The following is a 20,917-nucleotide window of genomic DNA, read 5'->3' as shown; positions in this document are numbered from 1 at the left end:
AGTGGGGCAGTACACCATCCGTGGTGTCCCCAGGGCATCCATTTTTCTTTGTAGTGCCAGTCTGTCCTCCAGGTACCTTGGCTGCAAAGGTCGCCACACTCCACCGGATTCCTGTCGGGCCCTTGGGCATATATGATAGGGTAAATGTATCCCAAGAACGTAACACATTGCTGCCCATGAGTTACAATGATAAGTATCACCCATTACGCACCCATTACGCACAGCCTAAGTGAATCAAGTCTTGCATGATGTTATAACAATGTATTTATGTACACTAAGCAAATTGATCCACACAGCTGTGGTCCATCACTTGTAAAATTGTTGTATGTCCTTGTTGTATTACAGGTCCTTCTGGCCAATTCTACAAGAGTCTGTGTTCTGTTTTTGGGCATCTCTAAGTGCTGCACCAGTGGTTATCACACACAGATTAGTAATACAAGCATATAAGCTTTTGCCTGTCGGTTAGAGTGAAAATAGACAAGGTCTTGAAGAAATGCCATTTGACCCTGTTTGGTATTTTTAGGCTTAAAACATGTAGACCAAAGAGGGAAACTGAATGGCTATGGTTCAATTGATTCTCTTCAAATTGTTTTTAACATTGACATAAATCCCCATATAATAAAGCAACTCCATGTAGAAAATCCTAGTTAATTTTAATGTTCACAAATTTCTCACCCACCACATTGAACCACCCACCAAAATCACTGACGCACATGTATCTAATACGAGCAGTTAACAGATCTCCCATCAAAAGTGATCCCCCTGTTTAGATGAGGGGGCCATTTTGCATCGCACCATCCGCCTAGCGTGGGGTTGAACTCGATGGTGAAGCATGCCAACTAAGTGGGTACAAGTTTATAATCCTGAATAAGGAATGCCCTAAATACCATCTGTGATACCAAAAAGGACACTCCTCACAGAGAAATCCTTGCCAAAAAGTTTGGCCCAGGGGTCTCCTTGGAATGCCACATGTTTTGACATTTTTATTAATACATGTGGCGGACCAATTAATAAATCTCCTTCTTCCTCTTGTGTTTATGTAGTTACCTTCCCTGGAGAATCACGAATGAACTACTGAAACGTTCTGCATACTCTGACATTAATTTATTCAATTCCCATTCTCTGAGCATGTGGTATTCTGAGGCTAAATGCGCAGGTTGTGAGCTGCAGGTTTCTGTTTCGGTGGTTCACTGGAAAAACATAATGATGTCCTATCTGCGGAGGAATGATCTGTATTAATAAACAATTACAATTTTGTCATCATCTTCACAAGTACAATACCGACATTGGTTTGTGCAAACATCTTTTTACCGCCCTATTTTTCTTTTTCTTTTCTTTTTACAGTTTTTGAGCTGCAATTTTCTCTGCTGCACATGCTTTTCGCAGGGTGGTAGTTTAAGTAGGAGATTATGCGGGTGATACTGTTATGCCTTACTAATTTTTTTTCCATAAGATATGCGCTGTGGACCGCAAATGTGTTAGTCTCTCATAGTTTGTTTTAAGGTCTTGGTTTTGACAGCACAGCTCTGAAACAAACATATTGCTTACAGTATACTTAAAGCATTCTTTTGCTCTGATCTCTTCAACCATTGGCTTTCTTTTGCCAGCCTCCATCAGCCACTGGCTTGAGACTTTCTCTATTACATTTTAGTTCAGCCCATTCAATATTCATCTCTCACCTAGTGCTGGTGGCTGTTTAAGGGTATCATCAGCCTCCATTTTAGTGTAATAGAGACCATTATAACTGTCTCTGTCCACTTCTAACTAACTTCTTCATGTGTCTCTCACTCTAATGTGCTAGTGCTGCATGTGTTAGCATATTAAACCCATAGCCATTGCCAATGCTTGTTTATGCTACAGTTATACATTTGCATGTTCTCATCTTTAGGTAGCTCCTTGCAGATGGAAAACTATTTGTAAATGAATACTTTTAAGGAACTGGACTTGGTAACCCCTCTGTTAGGTGGCAGAGCCAATACTTTGGGGTTAGAAGAGTCAATTCCAGAGGCTAGTCTCCTCTTGAAAGAAACCGTTCCCAGAATGTCACTGAATGAGTGAAGACCAGTGATTTATTTGTTAAAAATAAGTGTAAGTGGCCAAAGCTTTGCTAAGAGTCCACGGCTGAGCCACCAAAGGTCAGGGGGCGAATGCCAAGACTGCGTAGTCATGATTCCACCTCATGCCTCTTTGATCCACCACCAGACAATTCCTGCCTCTTGATCTCACCCTTTCAGGTTCTTTTTCATCCTTACTTTCTTTCTTTGTCAGAGTTTTCCGTCTTTCTCTTACTCCTTTCTCTTATTCTTTTTTTATCTCTTCTCTGGATCAAAGTCTGCTGATGAAAAATAAGTGACAGTCCACAAAAAAGACTGCCAATTGGCCTCTCCTGAAGTGACTAGCTCAAATTAACACTGGTGAACACTGCCACAGATATGACAAAACTGTAACCTATATGGTCTAATATGTTGTAGTGCCACATAATTACCTATATTCAATGGGACCATAAACGTTTTGTAGACACACTCAAACAAGCATTCTTAGGGAGCGCAACCTAAATACTGAATTTCATTCCCACACTTATTAGAACAAACTCCTATGCAAAAGAATTGAAAGGCTTCTTACTGAAAATTCACTAGCTCTTGAATGATATTTGATGGATTTCTTCCCCTGTGTCCTATCCGATCTATTCAGACTGATAAAGTCTAAGTACTCTATTTCCATTATAGTGATCCCTTACATACATATTTCATCTCTTTCCAATAATTGTAATTTGCGTGTATTTTTTCCACTTGCTGTTTACCCATTACTTTCTATATAAGGTGTGGTCCTGTCCCTATGTATTTCTGTCCACAATTGTTTAACAAAAAACAGGGTCTATTTACCAGGCCGCTGGGCAAATAGGAAATTTTTGCTGCGGTTTACACAGCTGCTGGTTAAATAGCAGCAAATATGCACTATTTGATTAGTGGCTGTGTAAACAGGTAGCAGATTTTATTATATACAGGGCCGTTTCTAGGTGTTTTGCCACCCTAGGCGAGAATTGAAAAATGCCGCACCCTCTCTTTAACTACCATCACTCTCTCACCCTGTCATCCAGGTGTTGGGGACTAGAGGCCTGCTTTAGTGCCTCTCTGTCTAGTCTGGACTGTCAAATCTATATTAAAGATTCTATCCCACATACTACACCTTTCACTCATTCTCCCACCTCTCCAGGTTCACTTTGTGCCATGCTCGAACACGGTCCAGCGTAAAGCTGGTCATACTTCTACCTTCTTAGATGGTCTAAGCCCACGCTCTGCATACCACGACCCTTACAAAACTCTCGCTTTACAAAGACTTTTTTCTATGCCGCATTCTTAAAGACTCCCAAATTAGTCTCATGAGATCAATATATGAAACACCTTCCCAGGGAATTATGTCCCTCTATCTGACCAAGCTGTGTCCGTGCTGGTTGTCCCGGGGTCATCTTTGGTAGAAATTATAACAATATGCAGTTCAGTGACGTTGTCCGACCCCTACTGCCTGCTACCTGTCCTGAAGGCCAGGCTGATGATCTGTGACTGACAAACAATGTCGTACATCAAAGGGGAGAGAGTGGGTTCACAACAGCAGAGGAGACTGGCCTTCACAGCAAGGTACCGCTGTCACATTGTTACTTTGATGCACAGTCTGCACCATCCCATCTGTTGAGACATACATTGCATTGTGCTTGTTGTCAAACACCAGTTAGCCCACAACCCTCTCCCGTCTCCAGCCCAGCCCACAGCGCTGTTAAGGCAGACATCTCTGCAGCCCCCAATGGAGCTGCGGCCCGCTCCCCTTCCTTCATGTGATGTGCGCAGCCATGGGAGCAGATGTCTCCCAACAGCCAGAGCTCTCCACTACCTTTGAAAAATTAATCTGACCTTGTGTACTGTAATCTATCTCTAGTGTTTGTGTAAAACGCAAGTTCGCCCTCTATAAAACTGCAACAGCAAAAAAGACTTGGATATATTTACTGGGGTTCTGGTGGTCTCCTTTCTCACTGCTCAGAGTTTTCTTCAGTTATAAATTGTTTGAGTTTAACGGACTCGTGGGAGCTTTGCACACTTGGAAATACAAAATACGTGATTTGGACACCTGGTGAGATTGTTTAATGGCGTGCGTCTGTCAGAATCTAGTCCCAAAGCATGTACTGGGTGCCCATGTGTCACGCGCTGCCCTTTGCTTTGCTAACAGGCTGTGAAAATATGTGAACGCTTGTGAGCTGCAGTGATTTATACCTCCTAATTCCATCTGCTTGTCTGACTTTTTTTCTCAATTTACTTCCGAAGTGTCTATCGACTGGTACAACGCATGATACACATTTCCAATTGGACACTTAAATGCAACGGTTCGTAAAGTGCCCCCTCCCACTCATATGATGTTTTTTGCCGCCCTAGGCAGCCGCCTAGGCTTGCCTAATGGTAGAAACGGCCCGGCCACCAACGAAATATCAGAGATGATGTACTATTTAGCTGGCAGCTGTACAAGTAAATAAAAACCTCTATTTTCCCTTCCGCTTACCAAATGGCAGAGATCATGTACTATTTGGTCATTGGCCATGCAAACAGCAAAGAAGCTTCAATATTTACTCAGACTCTGATGAAACAACACAGAATAAAAACCCTTTGGTGAAGAAACCTTACATTTTATGCTGTTGCTGATTAAATAGAAGGCATTCTAAATAACCCTGGGCGGATAACTCCGCCCTGCCAGCATAGTTTGCGGAGATTTGCCTACTCCGCGCTCCATGGTGAACGCGGAGTTGGCAAAAACTCTGCCTCTGTGATGTTAACCGCTCCCTCCCCCCCTCCCAAAGTCTTTAAAATTGTAAAAGATGCCACTTACCTGTTGTCTGCCGCCTCCCCTGACTGGCCGATCTCCGTCCTGCTCGTCGCGTCCTTCTGTAATTACAAAAAGACTACATTGTACGTCTGAGGCTCGTGTGCGTGCACAAGCGCGTCAGTCATACAAAGTAATGGTTTTTTAATTACAGAAGGGGACCTGAGGAACAGGACCGAGAGCGGCCTGGCAGGGGAGGCGGCAGACAACAAGTAAGTGGCTTCTTTTACATTTTTAAAGACTTTGGGAGGGGAGAGGGAGCGTAGCGTATTTCCACTGAGTTTTTTTAAACTCAGTGGAAATACGCGTAGAGGCGCTACGCCCAGGGTTAATTAGTAAGCCTGTTGCCAGATAACAACAGAAGTTTCTCTGTAGATTAGGTGCTCTTGGTAACTACGGTAGTAGTAGGTGAGGGGAAGAAGGATGTTGTGGAAGTGTTAGGGAACCACCCTAGGTATGTTTTGTAACATGCTGTGGTCTGAAGCACATAACTGGTAGCTTTGGGTTCTTCATTACGGTTTGAGTCTCTGCTCTTCCTCTGCAGTTCTCTGTCTGCCTTTGCTCCCACCAGCCATCCCTGTATATCTTTGACTATCTTTTGTTTCTGTTTCACCTACACTTTTATATGGTCAGTGCCCTATAATTTCCCCATTGGTTGTTCACTGTATTGCTTCAGTAGTTCTCGATTCCTTCTGGCTCCTTACCATCTCATGCTTACCCAGGCAGTCTACTCATATGATGCCTGTTTTCGCAAGCACATGACATCTCTGATCCCCTTCAGTTTAGTTATTGTTCCAAATTGTGCCCTACCACATACTTGGTCTCACAGTCTTTGTGTTGAGGGTGTGTTAGTGACACAGGATATGACTATCACTTTAGGTCAATTGATGGCCAAAAAAGCTGCTCCATTATTCGTAGATTGTTCAATTGAGCTTAGTAGTAACAAAGGTTATTTAAAAAATTTGGTAGCAGCTATTTAGCCGACTACCGGGTATATAGTGAATTTTCTTTGTTAATTACTTATCTGTTGACTCAATATTAGAAATTATTATTATTTGTTTTATTGGTTCAGTTCAAAGCCAGAAATACAAAAGCATTGAATCAAAGCAGAGCATCATATATACACAAACTGATGGTGCAAATATATACGGAGCCAAGAAAAAACATTGCAGAAAACAGTACCAAGTATACAATCATATGGATGTCATTCCAACGGACCTAAGTGTTCTATCATTGCCTGCCAAATTTTACACCCCCTTTTCATTTTTCTAAGTGATTTAATACGATAAAGGTTATATTCTAAATAGAAAACATTATAAAACTTTGCTCGCCACATTTCATATACAGGTGCTTCTGGTTTCAACCACATTGAAGAGATGCATAAGCGAGCTACTGCCATAGCCATAAATAAAAGATATCTATTTTCATGGTAACCTAATAAAAGATCGGTGTCATTAGATAGACCAAAGATAATCAACTCTCTGGAAATAACCACCTCACAGTTTGTAACATGTGTCAAGAATTTTTCAATAGATATAAAATAAGGTTTTAAAACTAAACAATCTGAAAAGATATGCACAATATCCGCCTGATCGGATTGACACCTATAACATTTCCCATTATAAGCATTACCCCATTTCAACATTTTAAGAGGTGTATGATAGAGATTAAATGACGTTTTATAATGATGTGAATATAAATTGGCTGACAAAATAATTTTGGCAGCCATGTAGATTGAGTCTTGAAATGGTACTACAGAAGTACCCAATCTAATGCACCATTTAGACTCCTGTGACCCCATATCATCCAGCTGTGTATTCAACAAATGGTTATACAAAATCCCTATTCGTGATGGCTTTTTAAGTATTTCAATAAAATCATTTGGACATAACGGTAGAATATTTGAATGTTTCAAAATAAAATCACGTAGTTGTAGATACTTAAAAAAATCATGCTGAGAAACCATATATATATCTTTTAGCTCCTGAAATGAGGCCATCGTGCCATCTTTAACCATAGAGCCAAGACATCCCATACCTTCTTCCCCCCATGTACGCATCGTACGATCCCAAAATATTGGAGGAAACAATTCTATAGAGTTACATGGGGTATAAAAATTGATACGTCTTAGCGAGATAAGCTTCCGAATTGAGCGCCATCCTTTAAAGGCAGACAATACTAATTTAAATCTAGTTCTTTTGTAATAGCTAGGTTCTAGAAAGCGGAGCAGCATTTGTCGTGATTCTGAACCAAGTAAAAGAGAGAAAATATCAGGGCTTTCAAATATAGGTGGGGTCCCCCCAATCGCAAAATATTTAATATTCTGCATAAGACAAGTCATATAGTATAGTGCAAAATTCGGGACCCTCCATCCACCTCGCAAAATTGGAAGTGTCATAAATTTGGATGCCCTGCGTGCAGCTTTCCAACCCCATAGAAATCTATCAACTATAGATTGTAGTTTCCTCTGTTGTAGTACAGGTATCTCCAAAGGCACCGACCGAAAATAATACAGCACTTTAGGCAATATAGACATTTTTAGAACATTGCGTCTCCCAACCAGCGATAGATGTAAGCATTCCAGTTTCTCAAGCTGACTTTTAACAGATTGTAGAATATCCGTCCAATTCACCATAACTAACTCTTGAAGCGATAGCCTAATTTTAATGCCAAGGTATCTAGCATCCGGAGTAACCCGACAGTCATTAGGACAGAGTCCTGTTGAGCAAATAACCTGTGTTTTCTGAATATTAAGCTTATACCCCGACACCTTGCCAAATTCACTAGTTACATTTTCAATATCATGTAATGCTGATTCTGGATCGGATGTTATGACAGCAACGTCATCAGCATAAGCTAATACACATATAGTGCCCCCAGGTAACACCATCGATTGTATATGTTGAGATCGCGTCAACATCTGTAAGAGCAGTCTATGCATATGATGCCTGTTTTTGCAAGCACATGACATCTCTGATCACCTTCAGTTTAGTTATTGTTCCAAATTGTGCCCTACCACATAGTCTTTGTGTTGAGGGCGTGTTAGTGACACAGGATATGACTATCACTTTAGGTCAATTGATGGCCAAAAAAGCTGCTCCATTATTCGTAGATTGTTCAATTGAGCTTAGTAGTAACAAAGGTTATTTAAAAAATTTGGTAGCAGCTATTTAGCCGACTACCGGGTATATAGTGAATTTTCTTTGTTAATTACTTATCTGTTGACTCAATATTAGAAATTATTTACTATTTGGCTGACAGCCTTGAAAATTGTGGGGAAATGTTAATATATACCCAGCCACCATCCAAATAATAGGGATTTTGCCCTATTTGCCCAAAAGCCAGGCAAATAGCAGAAAAACATCACTATTTGACCATCCGCTGGCTAAATAGCAGAGATTCTTGCATGTTTGGCCAGCACCCGTGCAAATAGCAAGGATACTTCACTATTTTTCTGGCCACTGGCTAATTAGAAGAGGTAATATGTGTCCAGCAGTCAAGCAAACGCCCGACTGCTGACAAAACAGCAGATATTATTTCCAATTTGGCAAACAGCAATGCAAATAGCAAAAACAATTAATTATTTTCCTGGGTGCTGGGTAAATAGCAGATATGATACACTAATTCACTGGTAGCCCGGCAAGAAAGTTCAATATTTACTCAGCTGCAGGTTAAATAGCAGAAATGATGTACTATTTGGACAGAGTCCTCGCAAATAGAAAATTCACCTGGTGGCTTGCTAAATAGTAGACAGTATGCACAACTTGTTGGATAGCCATGCAAATAGCAGAGGAACTTTAGTATTTACCTGGATATTACCTAAACAGCTTACATTTTGTGCTAATATATCTTATGTAGATTTCAACAGGTACTAACCACCAGGTAGAACTGCAAACAAGTGGTGAATATAATTGGCAGCCATCTTCTCGTGAATGCTAGTGTCGTGATGGATTATTATTTCATTCACAAAATGTGGTCGCAAATTGGACACATACTTTTTTGTGAATGGAATAGTGTTTTACAAACCAACCTATGAACTATTAGGTCGGTTCACAAAATACTTAGGGCGGTCTTGCAGCTCTCTGAGGCTCGCAATATGCTGGAACTGCCAAGCATATTACGAGATTCCTCACCGTCACAGCTTTCATGGCGCTGAGTCTGTCATAAAAACTGTGGCAGTGAGGAAATTAAGGGGGCCCTACATGGTCGCCCTGTTGAACCCGGGCCAATGGGGTGCATGCAGGGGGTGACAATACATGCACCCCAGTTCCTGCATGACATGGACTGCACCAGTCCATGCTGTGCAGGAATGGGCTTCAGCATTCCCATTGCGGTGCCTTTCTATGGCTCGGCACCTGGGACCGCCACAGCACCACCCCCGGACGAGTTTGGCGGTGTGGGAGTGGGGCGTTGGCATGGCGGCCCGCCCCGACACCACCAAACTCGTGATAAGGCCCTGAATCTCAGGGTGTTTCAGAATGACCGAACTAATTTATATTTAATAGGCAGGTTCCAATTTCTGACCCTCTGATTTAGCTGTAATTACATAGATGTGTGCCTGCAAGGGACACCACTATGTCTGCATTCCAACATGGAAACCTTTTTTTTTAAGGAGCCAATTTTTCTTAAAGGAATACGTGTTGCATTTTTAATAAAGAAATCTTTCAGCTGAGGTTGCCAACATCATTCCCAAAGGAAAAGGGGTCCCTTAGGGGACCCCATTTCTTTTGCATCCTAGTTGCCACCCCAAACTGGTGGCTGTTAACTCCTCAGTTGTGGTCTTAAATTCCTTTCCGAATTGGAAAGCGGATTGGTGAAACATCCTTTATTAACCTCCTATTTGCAATTTAGAAATGATCATGAAAGTCCTTTTATGAGTCGAAAGTATTTTCCAACTCATAAAGGGAGTTTGTGCATAATGATAAGCACTTTTGTGGTCATAAACCCTGAGATTTTGCGACATTGGGTCCTCAGTGCTAACACTAACTTACAGGTAGGCCTGGGAGAAATTTCTATTATGACTGAGTAATCCGAGTAATTTTGGTAATACTGCATTACACTTGCAATGCAAAATTATTGAAAATCACACAAGTTAGCTTGCTCGCGTGATTAAGAGTAATTGTGAGAAAAAATCTTACTACAGGTGCAGAGAAGAACAATGAACTTAGCAAGTGCGAGAGGCTGCTAGCAGCTGCTGTTCCTGTTCTGTTACAGTTAGAGATATTTTCTTACCACAAAATGCATCCTTTGGTCCAATTTGGATACAATGGTGCATTTAACACTAAGAAAACAACTCTAAATGCTGGCTTACGCTTTTTGCTTACTTCCACGTAATTTTGATATAATTATGTGTAATTATGCTACAGTAAAATATGCAAGTTATTTTCACACATGGCACAAAATGTCCCTCCATTGCATCCCAAGCCAAGACAGAGCAACTTGGGAGGCCATTTAAGGAGCTTTCTCATGCTCTACACATGCTCCTACTCCTTTAAGTGTGCTTGCAGAAGTGGCTGGTGATAAAGATGATTAGAACCTTTGGAAGACTAGTTGAAGCTGATTACTAGTCTACAGCTATGTATTAGCAGTTACCCACAAAAACATGGGAATGTACCAGTACCAGATAATGGATTAACAAAAGCATATCAGACACTTCCTTTTCTACAGCAAAGCAGTGTATTCTAGAATTATTACATCTGGTTCTGTTCAATTGAACAAATCAAACGGAAACACCTCAAAACCATGATTTGTAAAAGCAAAGGCCATAACTGAAAATGTTGTATCCCAGTGACTTAGTGCTAGAACATTTTTAGAGTGATCTTATAAAATTAGAAACAATTGCATGGGGTCCCTTATGAAGTCACCAATACAGTATAATATAGAGGCCTCATTACAATCTCATGATGGAAGGAAAACAAACTATGGTCCTGATTTAGAGTTTGGGGGAGGGAGTTAACTTTGTCAGGATGGTGGAGGGCCACCATCCTGAGGGGTCTGCCAGATTTTGAGTTTTCCGACGGCACTGTCTGTGGACAACTCTCTGCAATGACAGAAACTGCTGTCCTCCGGTTCCTGTCTAGTCTATGCAAGACACGTTTGACAGTCATAATGGACAACTTTTCAAATTTGTTTTGTTTGTCAAAAACAAACTCCCAAAGCAGGAGTTTCTTAATGCAAAACAAAAAACGAATGGCCCCGCAAAGTGGGAAAGGTATGTCCAGACAAGGGTCCCATGCACACTGTGTCACTGGAACCAAGCTGTACCTGGCTGATGTGCCCTAATAAGACTAAAATCAGCCTTGGGTTGCTTGTGTTCAGGGTCAGCGAAGACCCTGCCTGGCAGTTCGGTCTGGACTGTTCCAGTGGAGCAGGAACAAGACTGCTTTGCATATGGCTGGGTCCAAACTGAGGTGGCATGGTCAATATAAGGATGTGGTATGCTGCCTCAAGTAATTATCAGTGGCTGAGATTAATTTAAGTATTTCATCCATCACTTGTTTGTATATGTTGGTTTGAAGTACTAAGCAACCACGACCCATCTTATAAAGAAGCCTAAAGCTAGCGCAAGGCCTTCCATTAAACCACATCTATCAAAAATCATCAAAAGGAGGATCATGAACATTAAAAAACACAATATATTTTCATGGGTGAATAAACATTTATGTAACATGCTTTAAAAACATACTCATTATTCTTTGCAGACAGCAAAGACTGTAGCACAAAATATCTGTATGCCATATCCTGAAGCTCCAGAAATAGAAGGCTGAATCCTACATTTCTTATTTGAATATTAAAACATGAATTCAAAATTCAAAATAGATTTTTTTGTTTTTATCTGTAAACAGCTTCGCTTAATTCATGCACTTACCTTTCTGCAATGTTTTGAACATTTGTAGAAGTACTTATTTTAAAATGTCTAAAAACATGTTGCATCCCCATTACAAGCTGGCCATTGCCCTACCATTGCCCGCTGTCCCTTTTTCCTTCATTTCTGGCTAAATAAAGACCTCCCTCAGACCGTTTATCCAGTCATCAGTCAAATTGTGCATCATCTCTACTATTTAGCCTGTACCTGGGTAAATAGCAGAGATTATGTATTTGTCCAGCAGCCGGGTAATTAGCCATTTTTTTTAATAAAAACCATGTATATATGTATGTAAAGTGCTCTTTCAGCCATCATGGTCTAGTCTAGTTTATATAAAAACTCGGAATACATAAACAAATATGATGCCTGTACACAAATGTTTGCTTACTTTGTGACTAAAGTAAATGCCAGAATCCACGCTTACACCCTTGCCATGGACAGAGGTTAGAACGTGTTCTTTTAATAGGTTTCAGAATCTCAACATTTTTGTTTTAGACATAGTTCGACCAATTCAAACACATGCATACAATTTATGGACTGGGTTGTTAGAAAATATATTTGTATTAATATGTTGGCACAACCCTTGTGATAACATAGATCGACTTTCCGAAGACTGCGATTAAATCAATCAATTAATCATTTATAGAGCGTGGCAAATCCCCTATGAGACTCTCCAGGCTCTGGAGATTGTTTGCTGCTGGGTGGGGTTTATTAACCAACTAGCCCGGTCTTTAGCTCTCTTCTGAATTGCTGTAGTGACAGTGTGGTCCTGTGGTAAAGAGGGTGGTTGTTCCAAGCCTTGCCTGCCTTGTGTGAAAAGGAGCGTCCTACACTTTTGGCTCGGCGGATCCGGGGTGGGGGTATCTGTAATTGAGAGGGAGGCTGAACGGAGATGTCTGGGTGATTGTTAGAAGTTTAGGTGTTTTTTTAATGTATGTGGGGTCCTTCGTTGTTCAGGGCCTTGTAGGTGTGGGTCAGCATCTTGACCTGGCACCTCTTCCGGATCAGGAGCCAGTGTGGTTTCTTGAGATAGGGTGTGATGTGGGTTCTTCTGAGGAGGTCAAGTATGAGTCTAGCTGCTGAGTTCTGTAATGTTTAGAGTCTTTTCAGAAGTTGTGCCACAATTCCTACATAGAGGTTGCTTCAGTAGTCCAGTCTGCTGGTGATGAGGGCCAGTGTGAGTGTTCTGGTGTTGATTGGGAGCCACTTGAATATCTTAATATTTACTGTGCCACTGGAATCAAGCTATCCTGGCTGAAGAGTGGTGAAAACCCGAAACCGGTCCTAGGATGCTTGTTTCCGGTCCAGGGATGACCTGGCTTGGCAGTTCGGGCTGGACTGTTCCCATGAGGCACAGGGTCAAGACTGATTTGCATATGGCCAAGTCTAAACTGGGGTGGCATAGTGAGCAACAGAATGATGGATTTAATCCAGATCTCTTGACTGGGGTGAATGTTCTGATTTGTTCTGCATTCCATCCATCAATTGTGTGTATGTTGTTTTTTTCAAATATGATAGCCATTTTAAAGGGGATTTTATGTTATAGCCACCCCAGTCAGAAACAGTTTATCCTAAACCTTCTGTAACTTCCATATAACAAAATATTGCTCTTGTAAAGCACTCTAGGGCAATGTCCACGCTATATAAATATGCATAAATAAATACAAAAGGAAGCCAGAAACTGACCTTCTCTCTTGAGGTACCCATGCAAATCATTGAACTTGGGCAGGGTGTCGGGCCGGACTGGCAACCCGAAGTATCCTGGCAAATTTTGTTTGACCAGCCTCATACGGTGCATGGCGAGTGAGTGCAGTGAGCGAACCTGACTACTACTAAGGGGTTTGGGAGTGTGGTCTCTTCCCCTTCCCACCTGCCCCCAAGAAAATTTGGGGAAAATGGTGCAATCTAGAACATATTTTTCCTTATATATCGAAATGCATTAGATTTTAAAGCATAGTAAATGGTGCCCTTATAGTGCAACAGGATATGGAAATTTGTATTGGGGCTCTTCAATGATTCCCTCACTATCATCCTCGAACAGTGCCTTTCATCTCTCCATAGCCCATCTCTCACATGTATTTCATTTGTTTTATAGTGCCTCTTATACCAGTGTAGGGTATCAGAGCATTTTACAGCTCGCTGGTTTTGCAAGATTACAGTGTGGTGTTGGCAGCTTAGAACAAACAGCATATTGCTCTTCAGAATGTCAATAAGATCTGCATCCTTGGCATGGTATTCTCCTAACTTTTTGCCTTCACCCCTCTTGTTTTACTGAATTTGTTTTTGTTAGCATTGCTAACCAGTGCTAAAGTGCTTGTGCTCTCTCTCTAAAACATGTTAAAATTGGCCTACACCTGATCGGTTACAAGCCAGGCTGTGTCTGTATACCCCAGACTCGCCAGGCGCTCCTGCACAACGCTGAACAGGGGTCTCGGCGTAAGGAGCGCCTGGTGAGACCGGCTTGTTAGGTCGCAGTGAAAGAAGCTCACTTCGAGAAAGACGGTCATTGTTTTGCCGACATTTGGAGAAGTAACAAGATCCTACGAAAGTTAGAGTGCTTCGAAGAAATATGGACCGATGCTGGTGAGGTTGTCTTTGCTATGGGAATATATGACTTTCCTCACCTACAAACATCCTGGGAGGTGGTACTGTGAGACACTGAAACAAATGTTTTAAAATCAAGTTCCCATGAGTGCCCCTAGGTGGATGCTGGAGCTAATATGGGGATGCATGAAGCATAGTGCCTTGAACATACGTCTATTATGCACCAAACATGCTCTCCAGGCTAGGTGGAGCATGGCACTTATTCCAACCATAAATGACTGGTGTAGAAGGGTGTAGTTTGTCCTTTGTATGGAGAAAATGTCATTGTCCCACACGAGATCTGAGAAAGATTTCTCATGAAGAATATCTATCCTGGTTCCCCTCTCATGGACGTATGAGAACTCTCAAGGCCAAATCACCTAAGAACACTTTAAATCATAGAGGCAATAACTGCCACACAATAAACCAGCAGTGGGACAGCAGACCATTTTTGTGTCTCTTTGACCCACATTTTGAATAAACCATCAGAAAGATTAAGGGGGGAGGGGTCTGGCTGGGATGCTTTTTACAGTTTTTGTTGTTTCTCTGTTTAAGCAATTGAATATAAAATGTGTTTAAGTTGATAGAGGTAGGATTGAAGCAAGAGTTGTTTCTAGTCTGAAATACAGAAATAGGTGTCCACAATTCCAGGAATTCCAGCATGTCTAGGAGATGAAAAAGATGGCATATATGGTTTGGCATTTTCTAACTGATGGCTTTTGCCATGGTGCTGGTCCTGATACCAGAGTTGTGTACACATGTAGACAAAATGGCTAGGGGGAAATTTGTATGTGCACTTGTGTCATTGAAACTAAATGGAGATTGTGGAATCCTTTGACTTAGTATTGTTGCTACACTCTTTGTTGTTGAGTGAAGCTGTAGAGTGCAGCTGTCTCGGAAACTGGTGTGATTTAAGAGACTGAACAATGGTTGAGTTATGAGGATGAATTGGCAGCTCACAGTACTTGGTTTGTACTTATGGAGGCATTGTGAATCAGGTTGAAAATCCCAAACATTTAAAAATTCCTTCCAGGGTGATCTACTAGTGAGTCTTACAGCCATAATAGAGTAAATATGTGCTGGATTGTGAGTTTGAGCTTTTGTAAAGGGGAGTAGGAATGATTACATGATCATTATTTGTTTTGGTGTGGGAAGCACATATGATCATGAAGGATGATCACCTCTGTAATGAGCACTATGTCTTTGGCATTGTAAATACCTGTTTTTAGCTGGAATTTCTACTGACTAGAAGTCAAGTGTATGGTGACACAAGAAGGTATGGGTGTTTGCTGGAGGGATTCTGAGGCTCATTTGTCAAGATGTGTGCATATGGCCAAGTCAATGTGATGGTTGCCTGATCAGTTTTCTGGTTATGGTGAGTCAAGAAGGATGGAGAATTAAGAAGCTATGGTCTGGCTCTTTTGAAAGTAAAATGCCATGTCCCTCATGAATGCCAGATGTTGTATTCACCACAGGACAGTTTGTACCTGAGCAGGCTTTGTGCTCATCAGTTGCCAAAACCTTTTGGTAGAATGCTGTGAACACGATCTAGAAAGAGTATGAAAACATAGCACAATTATATAGATTACACCTGTTACACTAGATAATGTACACGCTTGTGATAAAGTGAACGTTCTTTTACCAATGAGCACATCTTTGTGGATATTTGGTCACATGGTATGAGACTATAATGCGAGACTTCAGAGGTTTTGACACCAGGAGTCTATCCATGCTTGTTTTAGAAGGGGCCAGTTATGTTAGTTTGTTTAGTGTTACTTCAATTCACTTCTGTATTCCCTTATTCTACCCTATTATCATGATACTTGGACATTTGACCCTAAATAAATTGCTGCTGTATATGTTTGTTCCTGTTAAATAATTTCAAGAAGTTTCAGGCTGCATGCTTAGTGGTTTGAGTTCCTTCCATGTCCAAAGTTATTGTACTGTTAATCTTAATAGCCACTTGAGTACCAGCTAAGCACCAGTCTCGTTTTACATTAAGTATGACACCTCCCCAACATGTGTTTGTGACTAGTACAGTGCGTTTTAAATTTAGGGTGCTACCTAAGGGTTTGTGAATACTGAAACCAGACAAGTAGGATGCTGCATGGCTTTTGCCCTTTTAGTGGTAAAGGTTAGAATTACTAGTATACTGACATAGGAGAGAAAATTGGCATCCTTCTTCACTTTGTGATAGGCAACTATCTGCTTATACCTAATCCCATGGAGGTGCTAGTCTCTGAAATATACCACATGGCAGGGTGAGTATGTGGATAGGCTTTGGTAATCTAGAATTCCTTTACAGGCACCATGGAGGTGTAAACCAGTATTCATGAACATCACTTTAATTTCTCTAACAATGTGTGAGTGTTGGATGCAGAAATTATGGAAACCCTCAATTATAACTGAATGTGTGGTTGAGAATTGTCCAGTTTTGCAGTGCATATACACATTATATTCTTGTCTAATTTCTCATCGCACGGTGAGGGGAATCTGCTGAAAGGACATACTTAAGCAGAATGAGAGTGTCTAATTCTATGTAAAACAGTAAATAACTAACCTCCATGTTTTGCACCTCTTGAAAATACATTTTCACTATTTTACATTTTACGTTGCTTCCCGTGGTGCTTGCATCTCCTGACTTATGGCCATATTGAGGTTTTCAGAAAGGTCCACCTCTGAAAGAAAAGGTGCTTTCTCTCCCATTAGCTTTTGATTGAAGTGGAGTGTGAATTTGTGTACCTTGTCATTTTCCTACCTCCTGGAAACCCTCTGTCGCGGCTGTGTGCACTGCAAATGTATTAGGGGGTATTTTGTATTTTCCATCTTTGATCCCCTCAATGCCCATGACAGCTGGATATTTTGCAGGTCTCAATAACGCTTCCAAAATCATGCTAAAGTTTACTTGTATTTGCTATGCTTTCCACTTTACCTCCTTTTTATGTGGCTAGATTAACAAAGGTGATCTAGAGCCATCCTCTGACAATTTGTGACTTTTTGGTCGGCACCACCAGAGCAGGTGGCCTCCAAGAAAATTCTCAAGTGATGAACTAGAGCAACATTTAGGCTCAATCTGTAAAACATTTATTCTCACCACTCTTGTACCTTCTGAGCATTCCAGTTTGAATTACTTTAGCTTTACTCTTGAATTTAAATTGTGTGGTATTGAGGTTCCTGTGGTTGGGAATAGTAGAACTAAAGTCAATGGTAAACAATGCTTGTGTTTGAAATCTTAACATATTTTTCTTTAAAAACGATAGTACCTAATCACCATGGTCAATAATAGAAAGTCACATACATCAATCCCATATTAAAATGGGCCATTTAAATCATGACAATTTGAAGAGTCTATAAAGGCTTATCAGTGCATTGTGCAGACTGATCCCTCAGGACATTAACTTCTTTCCATTCAGTGGTACAGGCACTAGTGACATTGTTGATTCATTTAGGTAATTCTTTCTTAACCAGCCTTTAAAACTGCACCCTTGTAGAAGAGCAGTTAGGGTTCTAGATAGAAAGTATGGTTAAGACGAGTCTGGTGAGTTTACAGTGCAGATATCTGCTCACACTACAGACGGTAGAATTTGATATAACACATACTGTGTCTCAGTTCAGCACATATCTTTACTGTATTGTAGAATTTAAAATTAATCCATTTCCACAGGACGCACTTTTTATTCAGAATGTGATAACAGTGAGAAGGACACTAGAAAGGAGACTAAAAATCAGTAAATGCAAAACACAGAGGGCTAGAAGCCAGTCCCTTTTAAACGTATACACTAGAAATGGAAATAATATCACACTAAAGATTTGGCGTGTTCCATCAAACATCTTTTTCAGAAACACCTCCTCCATTAAAGATAAAGAAACTCTCAGTGATGGCAGCTGGCCTGCAAAGGCAATGCCCCTCTCTCCTTGCCCCGCTGCTTATCCACACAAGCCTAAAGCATTCCTCTGCTAACTATATTTCTCCAGTTAAAACCTCTAATAAGGATGATTGAATTTATAAGCATAAAATATCTTATGGTGCTTTACAGTGCAATGGACTTCATTAGATGTTTTATTAGTAGTATGTACATCTTGCTGCACTCGCTCATACTCAAGAAGACTATGACTGAATACGTATACAGACTACAGCTCCTTCAGAGGCAATAGGAAGAAAGCGAGTATAAATTGTTGTTCCGAGCGTGTATAAACAATTAACCACAAGGCTGGAATAAAACAAAATTTAAATACAGCAGCTGATCACTACTACGGAAGTTACAGAGATATTACTTTTTTTATTCTAATGCCACTTTCATTAAAATGTAGTCTGCTTATGACTAAAGTAAATATTCAGTTTTCTCTAGTAAAGACTGAAAATGCTGTACTGCATGAAACATTAACAAAACTTTGTGATGGTGATAAAAATGCAATGTTCTAGATATAATTTATTAGTCTTTCAAAAGTATATGTTGGTCTCTCTTCAGGTGCCTCGTCTCCAGACATGGAGGCCAATTATGGTGGGGGCCTACTTGATATAGTTAAAGGCGGAGCAGGACGACTGTTCAGCAACCTAAAGGACAACCTTAAGGACACATTAAAAGATACATCTTCAAAAGTAATGCAATCAGTAGCCAGGTACGTTACTATTCTGTTTAAGTTTTGTTCTCCCTATGTAGGAGATAAGATCATGATGAGGATTTTAAAAGGGTTTTATACACACCTTAAAATGCCATACTATTGAAAGAATGATCCTAAAATATTCATTTTTGCAGGGCATGTTTGATTATGTAATGTTTAAAAGTTTGTTTAAAAGTTTGAACAAGTGCAATTATATGACTTTTCATGAGTCAGTCAGTGCTTTATCAAGGATTGATAAATACAAAAAGTGTTTCAACAATTACAAATAAATATATGTTGTTTACAGTGTCTGCAGTGAATGTCTAAAGTTGCAAAGTGGCTGAATAATTAGTAAAAATTATAGAAGAATGCTACTAACATCTCTTACAGTGTGCTATCAGGAATCATTTCTTGTATTATTTACTCTTGACTACAAAAATGGTCTTTACCAAGCTGTCCAGTTTCCCTTGTGCAAAAGCTTCTTAGCATCTTTTGCGAACGATGCACACAACAGGGAATATATTTTCATAGGCCTCTCTTTTAAAAGATGTATAAATGGGACCGGGTTTCTTTGAATCTTGATAACCTCCATTGTTTACCTGCAGCTCAGCATATTCAGTTTCAGGTTTCTTTCATAGGTCACAGTACCTAACAACATTTTTGCCACTTTCTAACTGAGAAATCTTGTCACCATTCACTGGATCTATTGCATTTGCCAGATGATGGCTCGATAATGGTTCTAGCTTTCTATGAAGTTCAGAAGGCCAGACTTGCCTTTCTGATACTTGTACTAAGCTGTTTAGCTTACACCCTCCTGGATCGCCAAGAGATCGCTCCACTAGCAGATGGTGGATAGAAAAATTAGTATAAAGTTGGTGCAACAAAGAAAATTGAGTTGGAAAAGTAAGCTGAGGAATTGTAGGGCTTAGAAGTAATGCTCAGTGTGCCAGCCTAGCCAATCCGTATGAAGTAGCATTTTCTTATCAATTGACAGAGATATGAAAGGACTATTCACCAGGGTGGCAACAACAAATGGCCATTTGCCTATAGATTAGCACACCGCAAAAGAACTTCTCAATGAGAGCTAAGATGAGCAAGGAGACTCTGAGCTCATGAAATTCCAGTGAGCACATGCCCATTGAAATTTATGTCCATGGACACAAAGACGTTGATGAGAGCCATAACAAGATTAACTGTATTGACCACTACCTTGAGTGAGCATTCATTACTTTATTATATGCCGTCTTTACCGTCTAATGTGCAGACTGAAAACCTCCTATAAAATCCCATTTTATATAATAGTATAAAACACATACATAGCTGTATAGAATATTGTGGGAATGATTAACTATCTTGCGATCATGAAAATTGATAAGTAGGTACAAATTACTCAAAATACCTATGCCATTACATAAATGATTGAAGTACAAGTGAGTTGCAAGACTGTATTACTACTGATGCAACTAAGACCACATGCAGCATCAGGGTAACTAAAAAACTAAAAAAAATACTGCTATAAATATCACAGCACACATTGAGTTCATCCACTAAAATTAACATAAGCCAACTCATACATGGAGATAATGTACCCCCTTTTGATGCTAGAGAACAAGTGAACTTGAGATTTACTGTGACCTAGGTGAGAAAGGGAAATGGAGAAAAAGGATCTGCAGGAGCACAAATAATTTAATAAGCACAGATACTCCAGGAACTGTTTTTTATTCCACAGAATAGTTAGGAAAAGATCCTCTCTCCTCAGTTCTGGCCTTTCCTAAATTAAAGTAAGAGTTTCTGAACATCCAGCACAAGAGTGAGCAAGAACATGGTAATTTTCATGCAAAATCTAAAGATCTCAGGTTCCCCTTCTCAGACAACTTCACTGAAGTTCTTCATTGCTGGTTTCAAGACCACAATAGGCTGGCTACAGAAACTGCTCCTCCTGCCTCTTGGAATCAAACGACTAACAACACTATGGCCAAAGGATGGGCTTCGTTTTATAAAAGG

General features: G+C 40.4%; 1 protein-coding gene across 6 annotated transcripts in view; it reads left to right on the top strand.

The window, feature by feature from the left end:
• The window catches only part of DNAJC6 (DnaJ heat shock protein family (Hsp40) member C6), a 417,360-nt gene that overhangs the window by 187,274 nt on the left and 209,169 nt on the right, over positions 1-20,917 (top strand). For all 6 annotated transcript variants that reach the window (XM_078669025.1, XM_078669033.1, XM_078669042.1 and 3 more), the window contains one exon: positions 18,781-18,931. In XM_078669025.1, the coding sequence (XP_078525151.1) occupies positions 18,781-18,931 (151 nt within the window). The remainder of the gene's footprint in view (positions 1-18,780; positions 18,932-20,917) is intronic.

The sequence above is a fragment of the Lissotriton helveticus genome, chromosome 1_2 (genome assembly GCF_964261635.1).
Source record: "Lissotriton helveticus chromosome 1_2, aLisHel1.1, whole genome shotgun sequence".
Taxonomy (NCBI): Eukaryota; Metazoa; Chordata; class Amphibia; order Caudata; family Salamandridae; genus Lissotriton; species Lissotriton helveticus.
This window is presented reverse-complemented; position numbering and strand designations above follow the sequence as displayed.